Below are 19,766 nucleotides of genomic sequence, written 5' to 3'. Positions count from 1 at the left end.
TGTGTTAGCTTGAGTGCAACAAAATATTTTGTTTTTCTTGAAACCAGCTAATCAATTTCCTGAAAGTTCCCTAATTGTCCTATTAAGGAATGTGTGCATGCAAGCCTTTGGCAGCTGAAAGAAAGAGACTGATTTGCGCAATCACAATAGAAACAGCTGCCTGTGCTCTGCCTGCTGCCATGTATTCTGTTTGTAGTGCATGAACATGTAGTGCAAGGTGAGCCTCAGAGTTCATTCAACTGTTTGTACTACCAGGCATGCTCTGCGCGTACCGTATAGCCGCTGTGGGACATAGGTCTGCACTTCTCAGAAGCATTGAATTTTTTGTACAGATGCAGACTGACTGTACAGTGTTAGTGCTATACAGCGTATACAGTCTGATAAATTGCCTGGTGACACTTCAGGAGCAAACTGTGGGTGTTGCTGTTGAAAGAACAATTCATATATCTTGTTCTTGTCTTGCTTTCTCTCCTAAGGCAAACAACGGATAGGCCAGCAGGCCAAAGGAGTTGTTTTGGCAGGAGCAGCCGTCTCTGATTTGTCATCCTTTCTCTGAAGCTTCCTGGCCCTTTACCTTTCACGGGCTGGATGTGCAGTCGCCTTCTGATGGGTACTTCCACGTGGAGGAATCCAGGAAATACAATGCCCTTGTAAGCTGCGTATGACCTGTAAGTTGTAGCTCCAGTGCATTGTGATAAAGTATGTGCGTAAGCAAACGGAGATATTCTGGTGCAACTTTTCCCGATCCTTACCAATTCTAAGCAGGGGAAAGAAGAGTTTTTCACAAGACAACCAGACCGACTACACAGGATGTGAAGAAAAGGTGCAGTGTATCTGCTTGTAGTTTCTGCCTGCCTTCCTTTTTTAGATATGTCTCTTTCTGCAGAAGCGACTGAAGTTACTGTGTACAAATTCTCACACAAGTTCAAATGATAATTTTGAAATAATTTCTGCCAGTCCTGGCAGAAATTTCCCAGACCTGGCTTTGCAGTCAGATGTTTTGTCTGCTGATGCAGTGTCCCTGTTTCTTTTGCAGTGCTTCCTACATATTTTGTAGTCACCTCAGACTGCTGTCCTTTTCATGGAAGGCTCTTTTTCTGTGGGAAACACTGCGCTTGCTTGCTGTAGAGATACATATGCTTGATGGTGGGAGCACCAAGTAAAATAGTTTTCTCAGTTCGGATAATTCATAGTTGCTTTATTTCTTCTGTGGTCCATCTAGTGGTAATTGAAAAAAAAAAGATGCATAAATGCTTTTGGAGTTCTTTGTTAACTTCTTTTTTTAATCACAGGTTGTTCACCTTTTGACATGAGCAATGTGAAAACTGTGGTGCTGACGGCCTTACAGACTGCAAGGGCTACCTTTTATGTTTGAACAGTCAAACACAGACTGGTTGGGTTGGCACCACTTAACAACTTCCCCACCTTAATGCATGTGTAGCTGAAGAGATTGTATGTTTATATTTAAGGCATTGCCAATACCTTCAGCAAGAGCAGAGCTGAGCTGTCTGTGGTGTTCCTACTCCAGCAGTGAGAATACTATTAAAAGCCTTGTCTGTAGAAATTCCATGTGGCAGATGTGCCAAAGAAATTAAACTAGGGTCGTCATGAAGTTAGCTTTGTGCCCGCCTTCCTAGACATGTACAAAAGGTTTTCTTCTTTTGCTGCCTCTGTAAGCATTTCTGTCCCATTTTAATTGCTTTTCTTATTAAGGTCCTTAGTGTGAAATAAGCTGCATGCAGACAGGCCTTCTGAGGTGAGCGGTATCCAGAACAAATAGCAAAATCCACTCACAGTGAATTCTCTGCAAAGAGGCATCCTTTGAGACAATTATGTGTATTTCTGTAACTCTCATTCTCACTGCGTACTAGTCATACAAATAACTTTGTAAGATAAGACCACTGGCATGTAATAAACACACAGAAGCTAGATTAATATCATAAGGATATCTAAGGATAGTCATATGACTGTCATGTGGTCTCTTGTACAACTGACCACTTTCTTTCTGAAACGTATACTGTGTAGTACTGAGTCTCTCATACTGGGCTGCTGTCTTAGCTAACAAAATGCATGGGACTATTTTTAGCAGAAGAAATCTTAGATCATTCATATACACAGTAAGTTTTTCCTTTTTGCAAATGTCTTGTGATAGGTTGTTACATCTTATTGTACATTTATTCTTCATTGCATGGGAACAGAAGGCAGAAATAAAGTTGCACCGGTTGTGTACTAAGCATTTGCAAAGGGAAAGAACTTAGAAATAAATAATGGCACTTTCTTATCTAGGGCAAAATACTATTGGCAGATTTTACTGACGTGTTGTAATATTACAACTGCTAAGTGCAAGCAATTCTAGTGGAAAGTAGTTTTTAACTGTCAGCTTTACTTTGAGCTAGATGTTCCAGGGAATGGGTGCTTGCACCACGTATCTGTGGGTAGAAGCTGGCCTTTATTTTGGGAGCAGAAGCAATGAAGAATCAAGCAGCTTGGATCTATAGAGAATTTTTGCAAGAGTTCCTACAAACCATATTTATTTGTATCACCTTACGACTTAAACAGGTTGAACCTATAGCTTTGGTTAAGAGATGGTTATTTTTAAACAAGTTGTCCCAGCTGAGCAAGGACCAGAAATGAAAACAAACCAGCTCCACTGCTGGAGTTTAATCCTGTAGATTGTGCCAGTGTTTTAACCTCCCGTGGGCTCTCCTGCTAGTTGTCCTAAACTGTCAGTCGTCAGAAGGAAAAATCAGAATGTCTGCCATTTTTAGAGTGGGTGGAGGAAGTGGTTGCAAATAAGAGCACAGGCAGAACTGAGATTGCAAATGATGTAGCCCTACTGCTAGCAGCACCAAGCTTTCAAAATAGCACGCAGTTACACCTCTATTTCCCTGTTTCCTGCTTTTTCAGCTGAAAGTTTGGGATTTTTAAGGGGCCGTGACTATTTTTGAGTGTCGGTGTTAGCAAACCCTTACTGCTTGTCTTTCTCCCCTGTGCAGATACTAACCCTTCTATGGCCATATGCACCTAGTACTGACGTGAAGGGGAAGCATCACCTCTTTCACAGTACTGCTTTAACATCTCTTTAACTTAGCTATGACTCTGCTCATTAAGCTGCAAAACCTCACTGTGTGAAATTTATACCTCCATCATCAAACTTGGAAGGGGACACAAACTGGAAGAGGAAAACCCTTGCACTAAATGGTTAAGGTGCATTTGTGCACATGCATTTGTGCGTGCTTTTAGCCTGTTACAGGAGGCTAAGGAGAATGCTATTTAGACAAAAATCGAGATTGTTTCAAACAGTCTGGGACGAGGCAGGATTCTGCATTCTGCGCTCACGTCTGGTCCTTGGCACTGAGCGGGAGGAAGAAGCCAGAAACTGGCTGCAGAACAGGACAGCGGGGAGTTCCTATTATTGCAGGAGACTGTTTGGCTAGTCCGGACATGAGAGATGTAGGCACTGTGCCTTGCCACCTCCTCTGACCTTTTTCTGTTCTGGGGATAAAGCAAGCTTGAAAAGGTCAGCAGTTTTCCCATGCTGAAGTTTCAGTCAACGATTCTCTTCTGGAGTGTGAACTAGGGCTGCTTAAAAGTGGTTCCCTGACACGCTACCTTTTCTTTCACCAAGCAGAGGTAACACGCAGGAGGGAGGGACTGATAAATGAGGTGGCGGTTGAATTTCCACGGATTACCAGCTCTGCTTCCCTGGGAATTGAGGGCAGTTAATGAACCTTGGGAGGTTGCTCAGCAACTCTCAGGATGGTTACCTTCTTTTATGATGAGCTGCAGAATGCATTAGTATGGAGTAAAAGCGTCTTTGGAAGAAATATCTCTTTTCTGTAGAACAGGCTAACGGGAACTCTGGACATGTCAAAGGATTGCTGGGAGCTGAAAAAACCATCCGTCTCACTGTTGGAAGGCTTTTTTTTTTTTTTTTTGCATTTTTCTTTCTGTACAATTGCAAGCTTAAAGGAACTGTTTTTTTTAGGAGTCAACTGTTTCCTCTGTGTGCTTATCCAATTAAAAAACACTGTTTTTACAGTGAGATTTAGTTTTGATGAGCCCATATGTATACTGCAGAAAATCTTTATGCATTTGAAAGCAGGATTTTGACTGCATATTCCAACTCGGGTGTTAAATGTTTCAGACAAAAATGTTTGTAAAGAGAAAGAGTTTTGCTCTGCATTGTCATTTTCTTTAGAGGTTTCTTAAGTGTCTGCTTCTACTGAGGAAGTGGGGTAGTCCTGCTTAAAATTGGTAGCAGAAGTTTCCTCAATATGTTGATGTGTTCATCCCTGACTATTGTTTTTGCTCTGACATTTCCATCCAAATTCTTCTCCGTTACTTATCATATGCTGCCGGATGTTATGTGATGCAATATGGAATTACAATCAGTTAGGCATTCCAGCAGAAAAAAATAACAGTAAATAATCTTGTCATCTTTATTTTTTATTTCCCTGCTCACTTGTTATAAGTCTCTGTAGAGAATCAGGGGAAAAAAACCCACGTAAGGCCAGAGACAGATTTAGGGAGGTCATGGCTGCCAAAAGCCTGTCCCCTTCATATGGTGATGATGCTGGGAAGTACCTGTGTTCGGTAGCTCGCGGGAGGGCAGTAGCCTTGTCTTGGCAGCACGCAGTGGAGCAGGCTGTCAGCTGTCCCCAAAACGGCAGCTAGTAGAAGATAAGCTAAAGGGCCTCTGCCCCAGCCCTGCGGGGCTGTGGCTGGCCCCAGGTTTGTGGGTGGGCCTGCCGGGGTCACCCCGCAGCTGTGTCCTGGTGAGTCCCTGGCAGTAGGTTTACCGAAGTCTACCCTCACTGCCAGCATAAGGTCACAAAATGGGTCCTTGCACTGATGCCTTTTTCCACCCAGAAGCTCCAGCTACTCCACAAGGAGCGGGGGGAGGAAAAAGGGAGTGAAAGAATCAACTGGGTAATGTAAGAAACAAAACCCTGCCTCCCAGCTGGGGTTTGGTCTGTTATCAGGCATTGGCAGCACCAAGAAGGGAGCTAGGATGTTGCTCGGATTGGGTGCTGTAGGAGCCCAGGCACTGTGCACGGTGATGAGCATGGGGACAGCGCTTCCTCAGTGACTTGGAAATGGCTAGAAACACCTCACTATCTGCCCAGAGGTTATTTCCCAGAGCTGCCAGCATAAGAGAGCCAGAAACAACAGTTAAGAGGAATTGAATTTGGGCTCACCTTTATGTATCTAGCCTGGCCTAACAAACGCAGTATGCTTTTATTTTAGACATGGCATTTATAATCTAAACACAAGATGCTATATTGTCACCTTCTTGAAATGCAGGTGATTGAGCTGTATATAAATGAACTGGGACGAAGTAACCTTCTATTCGGAGGCCCTGCAGTTTGGCTTGGGATTAAACGCTGGCTGTAGAACCAGAAATACAGGCTTAAATCAGAGTTACATTCCTTTTTTTTCTTTTTCTTTCTTTCTTTTTTTTTTGCATGCCTTACAAATATGATCTGCTTTGTGTTATTTATCAGGTATCTCATCAAGATGTCAGGTGTCTCATCAAAGTGAAGTCTCTCTGCCTGTAAAATATGAATGCAAGGATGATGGCAAACAAGTGCTGGGGAGGAACTGATAGTAAATCTAAATGGTGTGGACTCTGCAGTCAGGGGCAGATTTAGAGGGTATATATTTTATGTGAGTGGCATTTAAGACCTAGTCCTTACATTGCTCGTCTGTTGAGGGACAAATTTATTTGCACACTTGGCAGGGCTCTTTAGGGCTTGCTATTAGCTTGCTTGCAATGAGATAAACAGTTTCAAAAAAAAAATCAGTTTTCTCATTTACTTTAATGACAATTCAGGATCTTATTACTTTATCTATTCAAAACAAATGTAGAAGAGATTTTTAAGAAGCCAAACAAATCCTGAGGAGTTTACCAAAAAAAAAAAAGGAATAAAGAACTTGAGTCTTATTTCTAAATGTGAATAGCAAATGTAGGTGAGAAAAGTTATCATCTTTAGCAATGACTGATACAGTTCACAGGTAATAGGTCTTTCTGTCTTCTAAAATTAGCCTTCTAAAAATAAATAGTTTTGTAACATTACTCATTCTCAAGTTGTATTTGAAATATTGTAGTTAAGATGAGCAAATTTTGGTTCTTTGTATCTGTGTGCAATTTAAAAATACTTTTGCTCAAACTTCACAAGCGAAACCAGCTCTGAGCAAAAGCGAAGCATGGAAAACTGCAGAAAATTTAGAGCAGTAGGAAACACAGAAGTTAAAATACTGTTTTGGTAGTGACACTGCCAGACAAGTTCTGCCACACTTATAGGAGGTGAATTAATGTGAGTGGCAATACGGACTTGAATTAATTCATACAGATTGCAATTGTTCTTTGCACTTAAACTCTGACCGAAAAGGTGCGCCTCTTCCTATGGTAATATGATCAGCCTCATAATTTCCAAGCACTTTAAAACAAACTGCTGCAGGATTAGTGCACAGATAACAGAAATTACCATAATGAAATCAACACTGCTAAAAGCAGACAAAGTACCAAGTCCACATAATACGCAACCATATTAGCAGCCATGACATTAAAAAAATTAGTACAGCTTTTTGGGCACTGTTACAGAGAAGGCGCTCCGCTGAGTTCGCTGGTTTAGAACAAACACCTTTTTTAAATATTTAGAGAAGATTTGAGTCCACTTCCTGAAAAGCTGAAGCCAAAGTCTGACCCGATTTGATCTGAAATGAGGCCGTCAACTGTTACACAATTTTAATCATAGCAGGTATGAATCTGATTCCTTATATTTTAGAGTTGAGTACTTCTTTTTTCTGGTAGCGTAAGAAATGATATTACTTATGATCATGCTTCCGTATCTGTTGAGAGAAATATGCATACCATTCACTTTACCGAGACACCTGCGAATCTCCTGGCTGCCAGTTTTCTCACGATGTTGTAGCCAAGGAGTTACCTTTCTGATCTCATGGCTCAAAAGTGAGAGCAAATGTACCTAAGGAGGGAAGGATGGCTTGTTCATTGCCTCTTAAGTAATGGCAAGGTTAGGCCATTTCTTTTTTTCTGTAATAAGTATGTCAGGTAGTTTGGAAAAGTCAAGGACGTAGTTAGGTACCGTGAATCTGACCAAGCTTCCAGTGAACTTTCAGCTGGAGCTGATTGACTTCCATGGGAAAAACGTGAGACTTGTGTCCCGCTCAGCATGGATGAAAAATGACTGCTGTGCAAGAGCACAGGATCGCTTGATGAGAAACGCAAGCATTTAATGTTAAATGCAGTTAACAACTGCTTACCTGTTGGCTTGCAAAGGACCCTGTCTGAGAAATTGTTCTCATTCACACGCTAGCTGGGTGTTTTATGGGTTGTCTCCCCCCAGCCCAGGTAATGTTATTAGCAACTTGCTGATAACTGTGGGTTATCGACATTGTTGTGTGTGATATTACTGGGAGCTTTGCCAAACTTGGCTGTTTTGTTTTTCCTTAGAGCTGCAGCGCCTGCATTGTGTGTGAAAAAACAAGGCCGGGCTAGCTCTGTTGTGAGGGGGGAACATTTCAAAAATTGTAACGGAGTGCACCCTAAAGGTCAAATTGAAAAGAAACGAAAATATAGTCAAATGTCAGATCTCTCAGCTTTTAGCCTCACATCATTGTTTGTATGCCTCAGGATGGATTGTATTTCAGTGGTTTAAAAGATGTCCAATGTGAAGAATAGGAAAGCTACTAATTTACCATTCAAGGCCAGACTGGCTTTCTAGAGTGATGTGTTAGTACTAGTACGTCCCTCTACCTTACACTGACGTAATGTGCGCATATCTTGAACCGGTTCCTCTTGTCTGTCTGTCAGATTAAGGGACTACGACTCCCTTATCTCCAGGCCCCCAGGTTCTGCCCTGAACCCAAGCTTCTCATCTTTCAGGGCATTGTTAAGAATATTTTAAGGTGCTTTCTTTGGGCAAGGAGCCTAAGGGGATTAGAAGCAGGGTGGATCATCCTTTAAAGCTACGGACTAACGCCCCCGGTAAGTACCTAAGAGGAGGAAAAATTATGTCTTATCGACTCTTGAGGCTTTGAAGCAAAGGCATTTGATTTTCCTGGGATGTTCTGCATTTTATGGAATGCAAATTAAAAAATCTCACCTCAACACTAGTAGAGAACTACAAAGACAGGAAGCATCTTTTGTATTTGCCATCTAAATTTCACACTGTCAAGCCCAAGTGATTCTTCCCAGTGAAACTCCTAAGCTGTGCAAAATCTAGCCCTGAACCAGGGGATGTGGCTGTTATCGGATGAGACAAAAAAAGCCACCTTTCTTATTTCAGCCTTTGCGAAAAGGTTAACCGCGGTTAGGCAGCTGGCACAATTCACACGGGTTATAAGGGGACAATTAACTAAGCCAGGACAGCTTAGAAACGAGCAGCCTTGGGGAGCAGGTGACTGAAGTGGTTAACTGCAGCGAGCTGCCTTGCTGCTCTGGCTGCCCTTGAATGCAGCATCGGATCCGCTCCTGAACTGACTCCTAAACCATAAAAGACTCATAGAGTAGTTGGGATAGGACAGGGCCTCCGAATTTTCAGTCGGGTGTGTTTAGGTAGTTTAGTGAGGGGAATCAGAGAGAAGGTCCTTACTAAATGCCTCTTTATTCCTTCAGCCTAGGTTGATCTTTGCTGGTTTAACCTGAAATTAAAAACAAAACCTAAAATGAAAAAAACAAAAAAGCTTGTTTTCACAGTATGTTTTATCGCATGTTGTCTCATGAGTATTAGTTACTTGTAGAAGCATGCTAGGTAGAGTTTAGGGTCTTTTTAATAGTACAGATACTCTCTGAGATGAGTGACCTCAAGTATGTATACCTTAAGGTGGCCAGGAACTGGAGTTTCTGCTCCCTAAGACATTACAGAATTTAAAATTTCCATTATTCGGAATTAACATTTAACAATTAAATGCTAATTAACATTTAATTAACAATTACAGCTGAATCTCTGAGTATCTTTGATTTAGGACCAGGAAACTGCTTTGTTTTAAAAAGACCAAAATAAATTTTTAACTTATTTATCTCTTTAGTATATAGCTGGAGTTTTAGTATTAAAAACCAGGGTAAATGGTATATTATAATAAAAAATTTTCATGCAATTCAAATTGTGTGATTTTCATATGCTTGTTTCAAAATCAATAATTCCTGAAAATACTTTGTCTTTAACACAATTGTCTTTTTCAGAAAAGAGTTCCAGGTAAAATGAGATTTTTAAATTTTGTTGAATTGATAGTACAGAGCAAATACAGATTCTTTACTTTTTGTAGTAATACTCTAGAAGGGCCAATTCTCAAAACATTCTTAAAATAACTTTATTTTAGTTTAGTGTTGTCGCTGATCTTGAATAGTGCGGCAACAATACAAAATGGCGCTACAACAATAGTTGAATATTTTTTGCTATGAAAAGTGTGATAAACCATTCTTGTTGTTTTCTTCTCTTCTGATTGTGCAAAAATATGACAGTCATCAACTCTAGAATCAGATATAAAATAGATGCAATATGATGTAGCATTAATATTTGCCTTTCTTGGAAACACAGTATTTTTTGCTAGCTAGCTTTTATGTATGTATCTTGTGTGGGGGTGGGTTTTTTTTAACATAATGTGTTGTCTCTCTTCTTCCCCAAAAGACTGTAAATTAAAATTGGTTAAGACCAATAAGGATATCTTCACTGCTTAGAATCACTTAACTGATAGACGACCTTCCTTTTCTAAAGAAGACCCTTAACTGCAAAGATTATTTGGCTGCCTTGTGTGAGCAGACCTGAGGATTCATCTTTCTGGAGAAGTTATCACAGGAAGATAAGCCAGGATACTAATGTATTGCACAGGTGCTTTCTGTATCACTGTCCTTGTGGCAGGGGTGTGAGGGACATGCCTCTGCTTTTGGAAGCAGAAAGAAGCTGAATTTATCCAGTAAGACAGCTGGAATGTCACGTATTTCGTCAGGTTTTCTTGAAGTGGCTGAGGTATGCTGAGATTTTGATCCTGTATGCCAATCTGTGCATAGCAGTAAATTTGGTGAATTTTTCCAACAAGCCCAAGAGCTTCCGATTAAACTATGACAACAATTTTAAGGCTTGCTTGTGCAGTGAAGTTACTGCGTAGTCAGCGAGGGCGTGAACTCATGACACACTGACTATATTTATTATATACATTCACTGCATCACCATTCTTTAGGTGTGTGTCAGGGGTGTCTTCAGAAGTGGACTAAACTACTCTAGGCTTGCTGGACTTCGACAGATCCCTCTCACCAAATTAGAACAGAGAGCTGTAATTTTCCTGCTCAGTGTGCAGGCAAGCCTATAGAAGGAGAAGTGGTCTTGGCTCTAGACACGTCTAGTGATGGTTCCTATCGTGGACTAGATTAGACATTCCAGAAGTTTACAAGAAGATTTAAGGGGAACCGAGTTTGCCAAAAGCTATACTTTTTATTTTTCACTTATTGATTGCTTCTTGCCTTTTTTTTAATAAAAGTTGGCAGTGATAAAGAAGTGCACTTAAAAATATAAATAGTGTACTTTTTTTTTCCTCCCCCCCTTGAAGCAAAGAATGAACATCCTTGTGGCCTGAATGAGTGGAAGACCTTCAGACCATCTTACCTAATGAGGTCATCGCAGGCGTGTTTGAACTGTTAGACCGGACTGTATTTTATCCAAGAAATCACTTGTAATTTAATAGTAAAAGGAAGTGGAATAGTATTGCCAATTGTAGGAGCTGCGGTTGTGCACATGGCCACAAGGAGCTAATGCCTGACTGTCTGAGTTAATTATGCACCGGGTTGCTGCACACAGGTCATGTTTGAGTAGCTTGTGAAAGGCAGCCTTGGCTGGGCTTGCTGAAACGCCGTGTGCAAAGATTAGTAGTTGTGCTGAGTGCCGTTTGGTAAGCACGAGACATGCCAGTCGGTGGCAAGCATTTAAACTGGCAGTAAGCGTAGGACGCCGAGTGCAGCGAGCAGCGTTCGCGAAGGTGGCAGGTTCCGTTTGGGATTTTGTTAGGAATGCCTTGGGAGCAGGTTGGTTAGAGGGGCAGAGCTCCTCAAGCTGCAGTAAGTGTAGCTGAGAGAAGCGTTGCTGATAACACACGGAATAACCGAGCGCTCTCACGAAGCTTTCATTTACCTTGCAATATTTAAAGCCTGGAAAGATAATGGAGAGAAAACTGGACAATAAAATGAAAAGGGAACTGTCCTGCTTAGCTACTTTAAACAACAAAAACATAACACTGGTGTCTATTCGTAAGCGGCAGACAGCTCACGATGTGCCTGAACTACTGATTATTGGTGAAAAGTCCAAGACAGGATCTCCTGTAAAGGCAAGCAGTGACTTGCAGAAAGAAGAGAAAGTTTTGCAGAGTTACTCCATGGGAATGCCAGAAGTCAATGCAGTTGAAAGACAGGTCAGTGAGCTGGGGTGTGTGCTGGGGAAAGGCGGGGGGTCTCTCTGGGAGAATTTAAAACAGAGCATGCTGGACATGGCTTGTATGTTCCTGTGCTATGCCTTCATATACTAAATTGTTTTAATCCCAAGCATCAATGCCTGCCCTGTAATACAGCGCACAAACGCAAAATCCTCTCGAGAGCCTCTAAAAGGAAACTTTGAAAGCAAATGTTAATAATGAGTAGTGCAACATTAATTAATGAGTGTTTTGTCAGCTCCACCTCTAATAGTATAATGTTGATTCCTAGTAAGGAAATTTGCCTTGTATTTCTCCTTTTGAACTGCAATTGCTTGAGCAGTGAGACATCAGATCATACTAAGTCTCTGGAATGATGGACGTTGCAGAAACATGAAAAGGTCATGATTGCAGGTAAGTGGTTTATCTGTAACCGCTCAGTGGATACTAGCAAAAGGTCTTGATATTATGTTTGCAGCAGCGATTTTATTTATCCCATATTGCATGTAATTGTATTGGGGTTTTGTAGATTAATTATTGTGGAGAAGAGGTTATTGCCTTTGGAAAGATTATGCTGATAAAAATATGATGAGGTTTATTATTAGAGAAAGTTTTTACTATTTAAAAGGTATGTAAATTACAATAATGTAATTTGGATTAGTGTATATTTAAGGAAAACAAAGTCTCCCAACAAATATTGTGTTCTCTGAAACTGTGTAAGCTTAGAATGACTTAAATAATTAGTGTCAGACTAGAATGAAATAACAGCAAGGACGTGCCAGGTATACCTGAAGCCTTTTTCTGTCTGTAGTTACTTCCCATATTATAGATGTTTACTATTAGCCAGTCGTGACATAAATGACTTTGTTGTGCCCAATTATCACTTTTCTGTACTCAGTTCATTGGAATATATCGCACTGCTTATACTGGAGCCACAAAGGTTTAATAAATATGATGTGTGGGGGCGTCATTTTAGTAAGACTAGCTACAGTTACATAAATCTTTCCACATCTTCTGTACCGTTCTTGTTTTGGATGGGGATGCCTGTCCCTTGACAGACCTATTATGGCACTTGCTTAGTATTTTCAAACCAAAAGCACCATGAAGTTATGTTGCTTTAATATTTTCATCAAATCTGGATCTCTAGCGACAGTGAGGCGGTTGGTTTTTCCCTTGTCTAAGAATCAGGAACTGTTTAAAAACCAAAAAGGTGTGTTATATCACAAGTAGGTACTGAGAGTAGCAGCTACTAACATTTATTGATATTAGCTAAACTTGAGGGGAAAGGGAAGGAAGAGCAACCATTTAGGATCTGATACAGTCAAAGGATATTCGCTAACAAGATGGATGGACATGCTGCACTGAAATTTGTTGAGGAGGATAAGGATTGTATTTCTGCCTCCTGCCCGCTCACAGAAATGGTGCTGTCGCAGGTGGGAAGTTGAGGACTCCTGGACCTCTGACATTCCAGTGGCCGTGCTGTCCTCATTTCGTTGTTCCCTGGCTAGCTATAACAAACTGGGAAAACATCTGAAGTATTTAATTAATAGCATGTGGCTTTTCATTTGTGTGTTAATGCCTGCCTGAGTTCAAAGACATGAATCAGCAGGTTGTGAAAGAACAAAGCAGGAAAGGTAAAACAGTGACACAGATAAGATAATTCTTTAGAAGTCGTGTGCTTGAAGTTAAGAGGACAGTAGCTGGTTTTAGCCTGTTGACGTACTGGGAGAACAGCAGCCCAAAGCTTTTGGAGATCCCTGGGCAAGAAGTGCAGTAAGAGGTAGCATTTGTTGCTGAGTGGAAGGGGTAGAGAAATAGCTGAATGGGCCAGGCCTCATTTCCTTGTCAGCTGACAGCTTGGCATTTTGGTAACAAGTCCAGTTCTTGAATTTCAGGATATGAAAACTGGTATCCCTGTAGGCCAGCAAAAGAAGAGACAACTATGACTAATAGTCCCAAGGTGAGATGTTGCTGCCCAGTGTCAGAATTTGGACAAGGGATTGAAAAGGGATGTCTGTGCTCAGGACCGTCACCTGAAAGCCTCCTGCTTAGACTTCATTCTTCTAAAAGGGCAGGTATGAAAAACGAGGAGCAGGAGCAGTGTGGAGGAAATAGGGAGGCGGTTGTTGGTTTGGTGGAGATGGGATAGGGTGCAGTACTTTGCTTTTCCCAGCCCTTGGAGAGGGCGAGCCTTTCTGGGGCACCGATGTGGGGGACCCATGCAGGGTGGTTGATGGCAGGGACATGAAGCTGGGGAGAGCAGGCACCTAGCTGAGGGGCTCCTCCAGGCTTCTCCCTCCGCAAGGGAGTGGTGGTTGCTTCGGCTCTGCTGCCTTAGAGGCAGCTCGGCCCGTGGGAGTGAGGAGGGGACGCGGTGCTCAGTCCCTCTGCCCAGCACAGCTCTGGCCACCCTAGCACCAAGAGGTGCATATCAAGACGGGTCTTGAAACTTGGTATTCGCAGTCCTTTAGCGTTTCCCTGCCCTGCTCCAACCTCCGCACTCTTCCCAAAAGTTAGTCTAGCCCTGAAGCACGCTCCTGTTGTATGATCTCCTTCCTGCAGACCTGCGGCAGCCAGGGCAGGTAATAGGAGCCCTCGCCTGCTCCCATGGCCTGGGCGTCCTAGCTCGCCCCAGGCAGACGCAGAGGCTTACGTTCATCTTTGAGACAGCAAGCATTTCTCTTAATACTGATGATTTTATTCTGAGATGCTTTAGGGAGTTGGGCTTCAGACGTCAAGCTCATTCATTATAAACAGCCACAGTTGCTCCTCTTCTTGGGCCGAGTTCAGGGCTGTCTCCTATGGGCAGGAATGTTTCCCGTTTGGTTTTGGTGCTTCCTCTACAGCTGCCTCCAGCTGTTACTGCCTCTGTCTCAAGGGATCCCTTTTTAATTTTTTTCTAATTTTTCTGTTTAAGGGCTATTGGTTAAATGTTCTTCATAACCCTGCTTTTCATAGGGATTCTTAGTTTTCAAGCTAGAGTCTTAGTCTGAAGCAGACAAACGAGATTCTCAGGCTGTTTTACATGCTGAGTTGCAACTTGTATGTGCAGGAGAGCAGGGAAGTAATTGTCATAATTTCATGTTTTCATAATTTACATAGTTTCTGCATAGTCACTGTAAAAATGCACATAAAACTTGTAGAGCAAGCAGATGTTGTGTATGCTTCCCCTTAGAAGTAGGCAGACCTCCTTTAGTGTGGTTAAAAAAATAGTCGGTAACTGTAACTGGAAAGCACAAAAACACCAATACCATGGTACAGACAGATGCATTTGTGTTACTTCGTTAGAATTTCTCTATTCAGAAATAAGCAGGAGGGTTAATGCCTGCGTAGCACTACGTTGCGCAACTCCTGGATTAACTGGGTGCTGGCTCTCTTCTTGCTGGTCACCTATAGAGCAGGCCTCGGACACCAGTGACATTACCTAGGTCTCCCAAATGCCTTTTTGGCCTCTTTGAGATGAGAACGTCTCTGATCCTCTTGCAGATGGTCTCTCTGAATTACTGTGCAGCCACATAGATGCCATTATATATGTATGTCTCAGCTGGTGTCAAGAACCCCTTTTGAGACCTAGCATGTACTTGAGGAAAACTACAGGCATATTTCCACATGCCTCGCGTTTACGTCGTTACGTTTACCTACTGGTTTCCTCTGACCTAGTGTAGAAGCCTCCCTTCACACTCCCCTATACACATGTATATTTGTGCCTGTTCTCCTGAGATCTTTTTTTTGGAAGTGTTAAACAACAGTAAAGGCTTTGCAAATACTCTAAATCGAATTTTTAAACCAAGGTATTTTCAGGAAAAAAAAAAAGATTTTCCCTCTCAATCTTATAAACTTTTAACCTGTGAAAATTTTCTGGCTTTTGGGGACTTCTTGGGGGATTCTTGAATGATTTGGCACTTGTTTTCTTTTTCTTTTTTTATCTTCACTTCCCCTGCGTATTTTTCTTCTTATCATTTAAAAAATTTGCATTCAAGGATTTTTCTCTTAAATCATAAACAGCCGTTTTTGTCAAATAGCAAAAAACATATTTTTTACCAATTTGTCTGAATGTTAGCATGGCTTTTTATCCAAAATATAAAGCGATGGCCAAGTTTTGATGTCTCTGTGGTTAACAGTGCATTAAAATAGCAGAATCAGTACTTGCTTTTTTGTTTGTTGAAAGACTGGATACAAGGAAATATCTTTTAATCTTTTTATAAATTTAATTTGAATTACTTTTATGTCATGGGGTGTCTAGTCAAAGCAGAGAGGAAAACTGAAATGGTTAGTGAGAGTGAGGACGGAGTAAAGGACATAAGGTCTGTGGTGTTTCCTATTTTTCACCTGTGAGCTGCTCCCCGAAATGTCATGAGCTAGAGGAGGGAGCAGGACGATGTTATTTGGCCCTTCTCACAAATGCCATTGTCACAGAAACAAAAGTAAAAGGACAGAGTGGGCTCCCGTAACACGTGTTGGGATTCTGGCTTTATCGGGTGTTCGTGGTGGTAAGAGCTGGCCGCTAGGAGCAAAGTGTCTTTTGCGGGGCAGGGGGAAGACGAGGGACAGTATTTCAATGTTGCTTCTTAAGGTAGACATTAAAATAAACGCGTGTTTGAGTTTAAGCAGGTTTGAAATATGGTGTAGGAGAGACTGTTTTCATTCTCTGAGTGCTTCTTTTCCATATACTAGGCCTTATTAATATGTTAAACCATGGGGGACAGGGCACAAATGGGAAGAAATAAGCTTGCAGTTGTTTCTGTGTGCATGTAAATGAAGAACCACCTTTGCAGGGAGGTCCAGTTAACTGCTTATATTTTATTTTGGAAGAGAGGGCTGGCTACATATTTCCATTGATGTTGTGGCAAGACTTAAGACAGCTTCAGAAATGCGAGGCAGGGAAGGAGAGCGCAAGGAGGGGGCCTGCACCCCGGTGTGCAGGACCGGGTGGGAAACGGGGTGAAATAATCCCGGGGCTCCAGGATTCTTTGGGGAGTCTGGGTTTAGTTGCACTGAACTCGCGAGAGCATCATTTGTCGAGGGTGAGACTTCATTAGAGATAAGAGGTTATAACAAAGGTAAAAGTAGAGCAAAGCTATAGCGATGCCACTTCTCCTTTGTCTGAACTTGTCAACCATGAGGTCATTGGAACATGCACCCCCAGCCTACAGCAACCCCGCAGCGTGGTGGCACCGGCCATGGTCCACCTGGCGTGGAGCCCCCCAGAGCAGACGCCTCTTCTGTGGGCTGTGCCACCTGCAGCCCCACGCATGGCCTGTCACCGGCAGCGCCAAGGCTTTGTGGGCCTCCCTCACCTTCTCCACGGGGCAGCGTGGCTCCAGCACGACCAGGTTTTGCCCCTCGGGTGCCGCATGTCGGTGCCTCGGCGGTGACAGGCACGTTGCCGCTGGGAGCCAGCGCACCACGTTGCTCCGCTTACAGGGCGCAGGGGCTCGCAGCAGGCTGCTCCACGCCTTGGCGGTGTCAACAGGAATCAACCTGGAGGCCTCAGTCACTTTGAGTTTTATTTAGCAGCCTCTGCGTGCTCCCAAAGGCTCCAGGAAGCACAGCAGGTGCCTGACAGATCAGCAGCCCTCTTCTGCCTTCACCTGAAGGCGAGCCCCCCTCCCTGCGAGGGAAATGGTGGCTTCTCCTTGTTCGCCAGCGCTTAACGTTTTCACACAGCAGACGGGAACATGCTCCTTCTGTTCAAACAAATAGGGTACAGAGAAGACTAATGAGAGCGAGTTTCTCGTGTTAAATTTCTGTCGTTCTGGTTGTGACCCAGCCATCATTATTCCCAAGCTGTCGGAGCATGAAACGAAATCAGGTTAATGAATTTTGAATACTACATCAAATGAGCGGGATGCAGTCTAGTGTTAATAAGAGGCCTAAATGGTCCTAATCTGCACCGTGGTATTAGGGAGGGAGTTTTCTTGCCTGTAGTAGGAACGTGAGATTTGCGGTACTAAGTGCAATGCGGTGATCCCATCTGTGGCCCAGCCTTGGGCACAATATGTCAAATAGTGGCGGTTCCGCGGCCTCGGCAGATACAAGATCATAGATTCTTCATAGTAGCTTTCATCTTTGTTTTTAGGAGTTAAGGTCACCTTAGATCCCGAACGTGAATTTTAATGTTCCGTCTGCAAAAACTAACAGTCTTGAAGCTGTCCCTCCCCTTTTAAATCTTCCGAAACTCTTGGTGTCAGCAGTTAACTTTGATGACAGGATCTATGCTCTGCTTTTTTGTTATTTCATATTCATATTAATGTTATCTCATATTCAATTGAACCGAACTACACCAAACTGTAGAAGTACTGTGGAGTCTGTGATCTGACTGATGGATAGTCCGCTTCTGGCTGACCTACTTCAACACTGGCTGTGTGTCCTGAAAACTGCTATTGAATCAAACCAGTGAGTTCTGTAGCTCAATTTGTGCCCTTTATTAGGTGCCTTGCAAAGAGGCAGAAGAAACTAAACTGTAGTGAAAATATCCACCTATGATACAAGTTTTTTCTTAGTATGTGTCAGATATAGATTTTAAATTAGAAGATCCATAGGTATGCAGACAACGCAGACACTTGTGTGCATACATACAGCTCTTCAGATATTATTGCACCTACTGATTCAGACTCTTGGGTAATTGTTGAACCTGTTTTCTTTTCTTTCTTTCTTTCTTAACTCCTGGTGAGCAACAGTGGCTTGGCCAAAGCGAACTGGCTCCGGACATCTGTTGAAAGTCGTTTAGACTACTTTCACCTGTGAACCTTTGGGCAGGTGACCATGTGCTCTGAAGAGCAGAGCTTAGGTTGCATAACGAATGTGCTCTGTGGCCGCGGAGAGTTCAAATTTTAAATGACTGGATTGGGAATGTTCAGACAACTTTGCTTTTATATCCCTACTTGAATATCTTTAGAATTGCAGCCCAAGAGAAGTTTAAGGGGTCTGATTCATGATTGTGTACATAGCTAACTGGTAATATTTTCAGCATGTAAATTAACTTTGTGATGTGTTCCAGTGGAATGCACTGCACTTCTAGGCATGCTGCTTTTGCAGAGGTGAAGATACATGCATTTTATTTTTATTTTTCCCTTTCCTCTTTAGGCTCTGTCGAAGACTGATTCTCCTTCCAGCTGTGCGTGGGAACCCACAATGAAACAGAGTTTTGCTTTTGACAACATGGGCTACGAGGAGAGCTTTGAAACGGTGCCCTCTTCATCTTCCCAAACCCACACTGTTGCAATCAATGTTCTGGGCATGACTTGCCAGTCTTGTGTGCAGTCAATAGAAGGTCAAATTTCCAAGGTGAAAGGTGTTGTGAGCATTAAAGTCTCCCTCGAGCAGAACAGTGCGGTAATCAAGTATGTAGAGTCAGAAGTAAGTCCTGAACAGATTTGCCAGGAAATTCAGGATATGGGCTTTGATGCGAACATAGCAGAAGAGAGATCAACACCGTCGTCCTTAAGTGTGCCGTGCTCAAGAGAGGCAGTAATTAAGCTTCGGATAGAAGGCATGACATGCCAGTCCTGTGTCAGCAGCATCGAGGGGAACATGAGGAAACTGAACGGTGTGGTAAGAATCAAGGTGTCACTTGGTAACCAGGAAGCAATTATTGCTTACTATCCTTACATCATTCAGCCCAAAGACCTCAAGAGCCATATCAGTAACCTGGGATATGACTGCACCATTAAGAGTAAATCAGCCCCTTTGAAGCTTGATATGCTTGATGTAGGACGCCTGCAGAATACAACCACCCAGACAACCGCAGCGTGTCAAGACAGCGGTGGGGTGGTCCCACTGGCTGTCCAGATGAGCAGCACAGCTACAGTACAAATAGAAGGCATGCACTGCAAGTCTTGCGTCAGAAATATCGAAGGAAATATAGCGGCTCTCCCAGGCATACAAAGCATTAAGGTGTCTTTGGAGCAAAAGCGTGCTGTAGTACAGTATAGCCCCAATTTAATTACCCTGTCATCTTTGCAGCAAGCTATTGAGTCTCTTCCACCTGGAAACTTTAAAGTATGCCTCCTTAGCAGTTCAGAAGCAAATAGCAGAGCATCTTTGTCACCTGCTTTGCTCTGTGATCTCTTCAGAGAGCAGCTAACAGATACAACATGCACAGCTGTTATTAGGATTGACGGAATGACCTGCAATTCTTGCGTGCAGTCCATAGAAGGGATGATATCACAGAGAAAAGGAGTGCAACATATAGCAGTTTCTCTAGCTGAAAAGACTGGCACCATATGTTATGATTCAACTGTAACTAATGGAGAAGAATTAAGAGCTGCCATAGAAGACATGGGGTTTGACGCGTCAGTTCTCACAGGTAACAGTGTTTTTTCTTCCGTGAATAGCATTGCAAG

The 19,766-nt window shown here is 42.6% G+C and overlaps 1 protein-coding gene across 10 annotated transcripts in view; it reads left to right on the top strand.

Moving 5' to 3' along the window:
* Nucleotides 1-19,766, top strand: part of ATP7B (ATPase copper transporting beta) — a 49,510-nt gene that overhangs the window by 2,052 nt on the left and 27,692 nt on the right. For 3 of the 10 annotated variants that reach the window (XM_009678583.2, XM_068929912.1, XM_068929918.1), the window contains exons 1-2: nt 11,045-11,424; nt 18,508-19,729. In XM_009678583.2, coding sequence (XP_009676878.2) covers nt 11,176-11,424; nt 18,508-19,729 — 1,471 coding nt within the window. In that variant the 5' untranslated portion in view covers nt 11,045-11,175. Of the gene's footprint in view, nt 1-476; nt 669-2,051; nt 2,118-6,632; nt 6,765-10,916; nt 11,425-11,761; nt 11,836-17,731; nt 17,818-18,507; nt 19,730-19,766 lie in introns of those variants that run through there. The other 7 variants (XM_068929913.1, XM_009678584.2, XM_068929914.1 and 4 more) reach the window with 7 other exon arrangements.

This window comes from Struthio camelus, chromosome 1, assembly GCF_040807025.1.
Source record: "Struthio camelus isolate bStrCam1 chromosome 1, bStrCam1.hap1, whole genome shotgun sequence".
Taxonomy (NCBI): Eukaryota; Metazoa; Chordata; class Aves; order Struthioniformes; family Struthionidae; genus Struthio; species Struthio camelus.
Note: the sequence above shows the minus strand (reverse complement) of the source record. Positions and strands in the feature narration are given on the sequence as shown.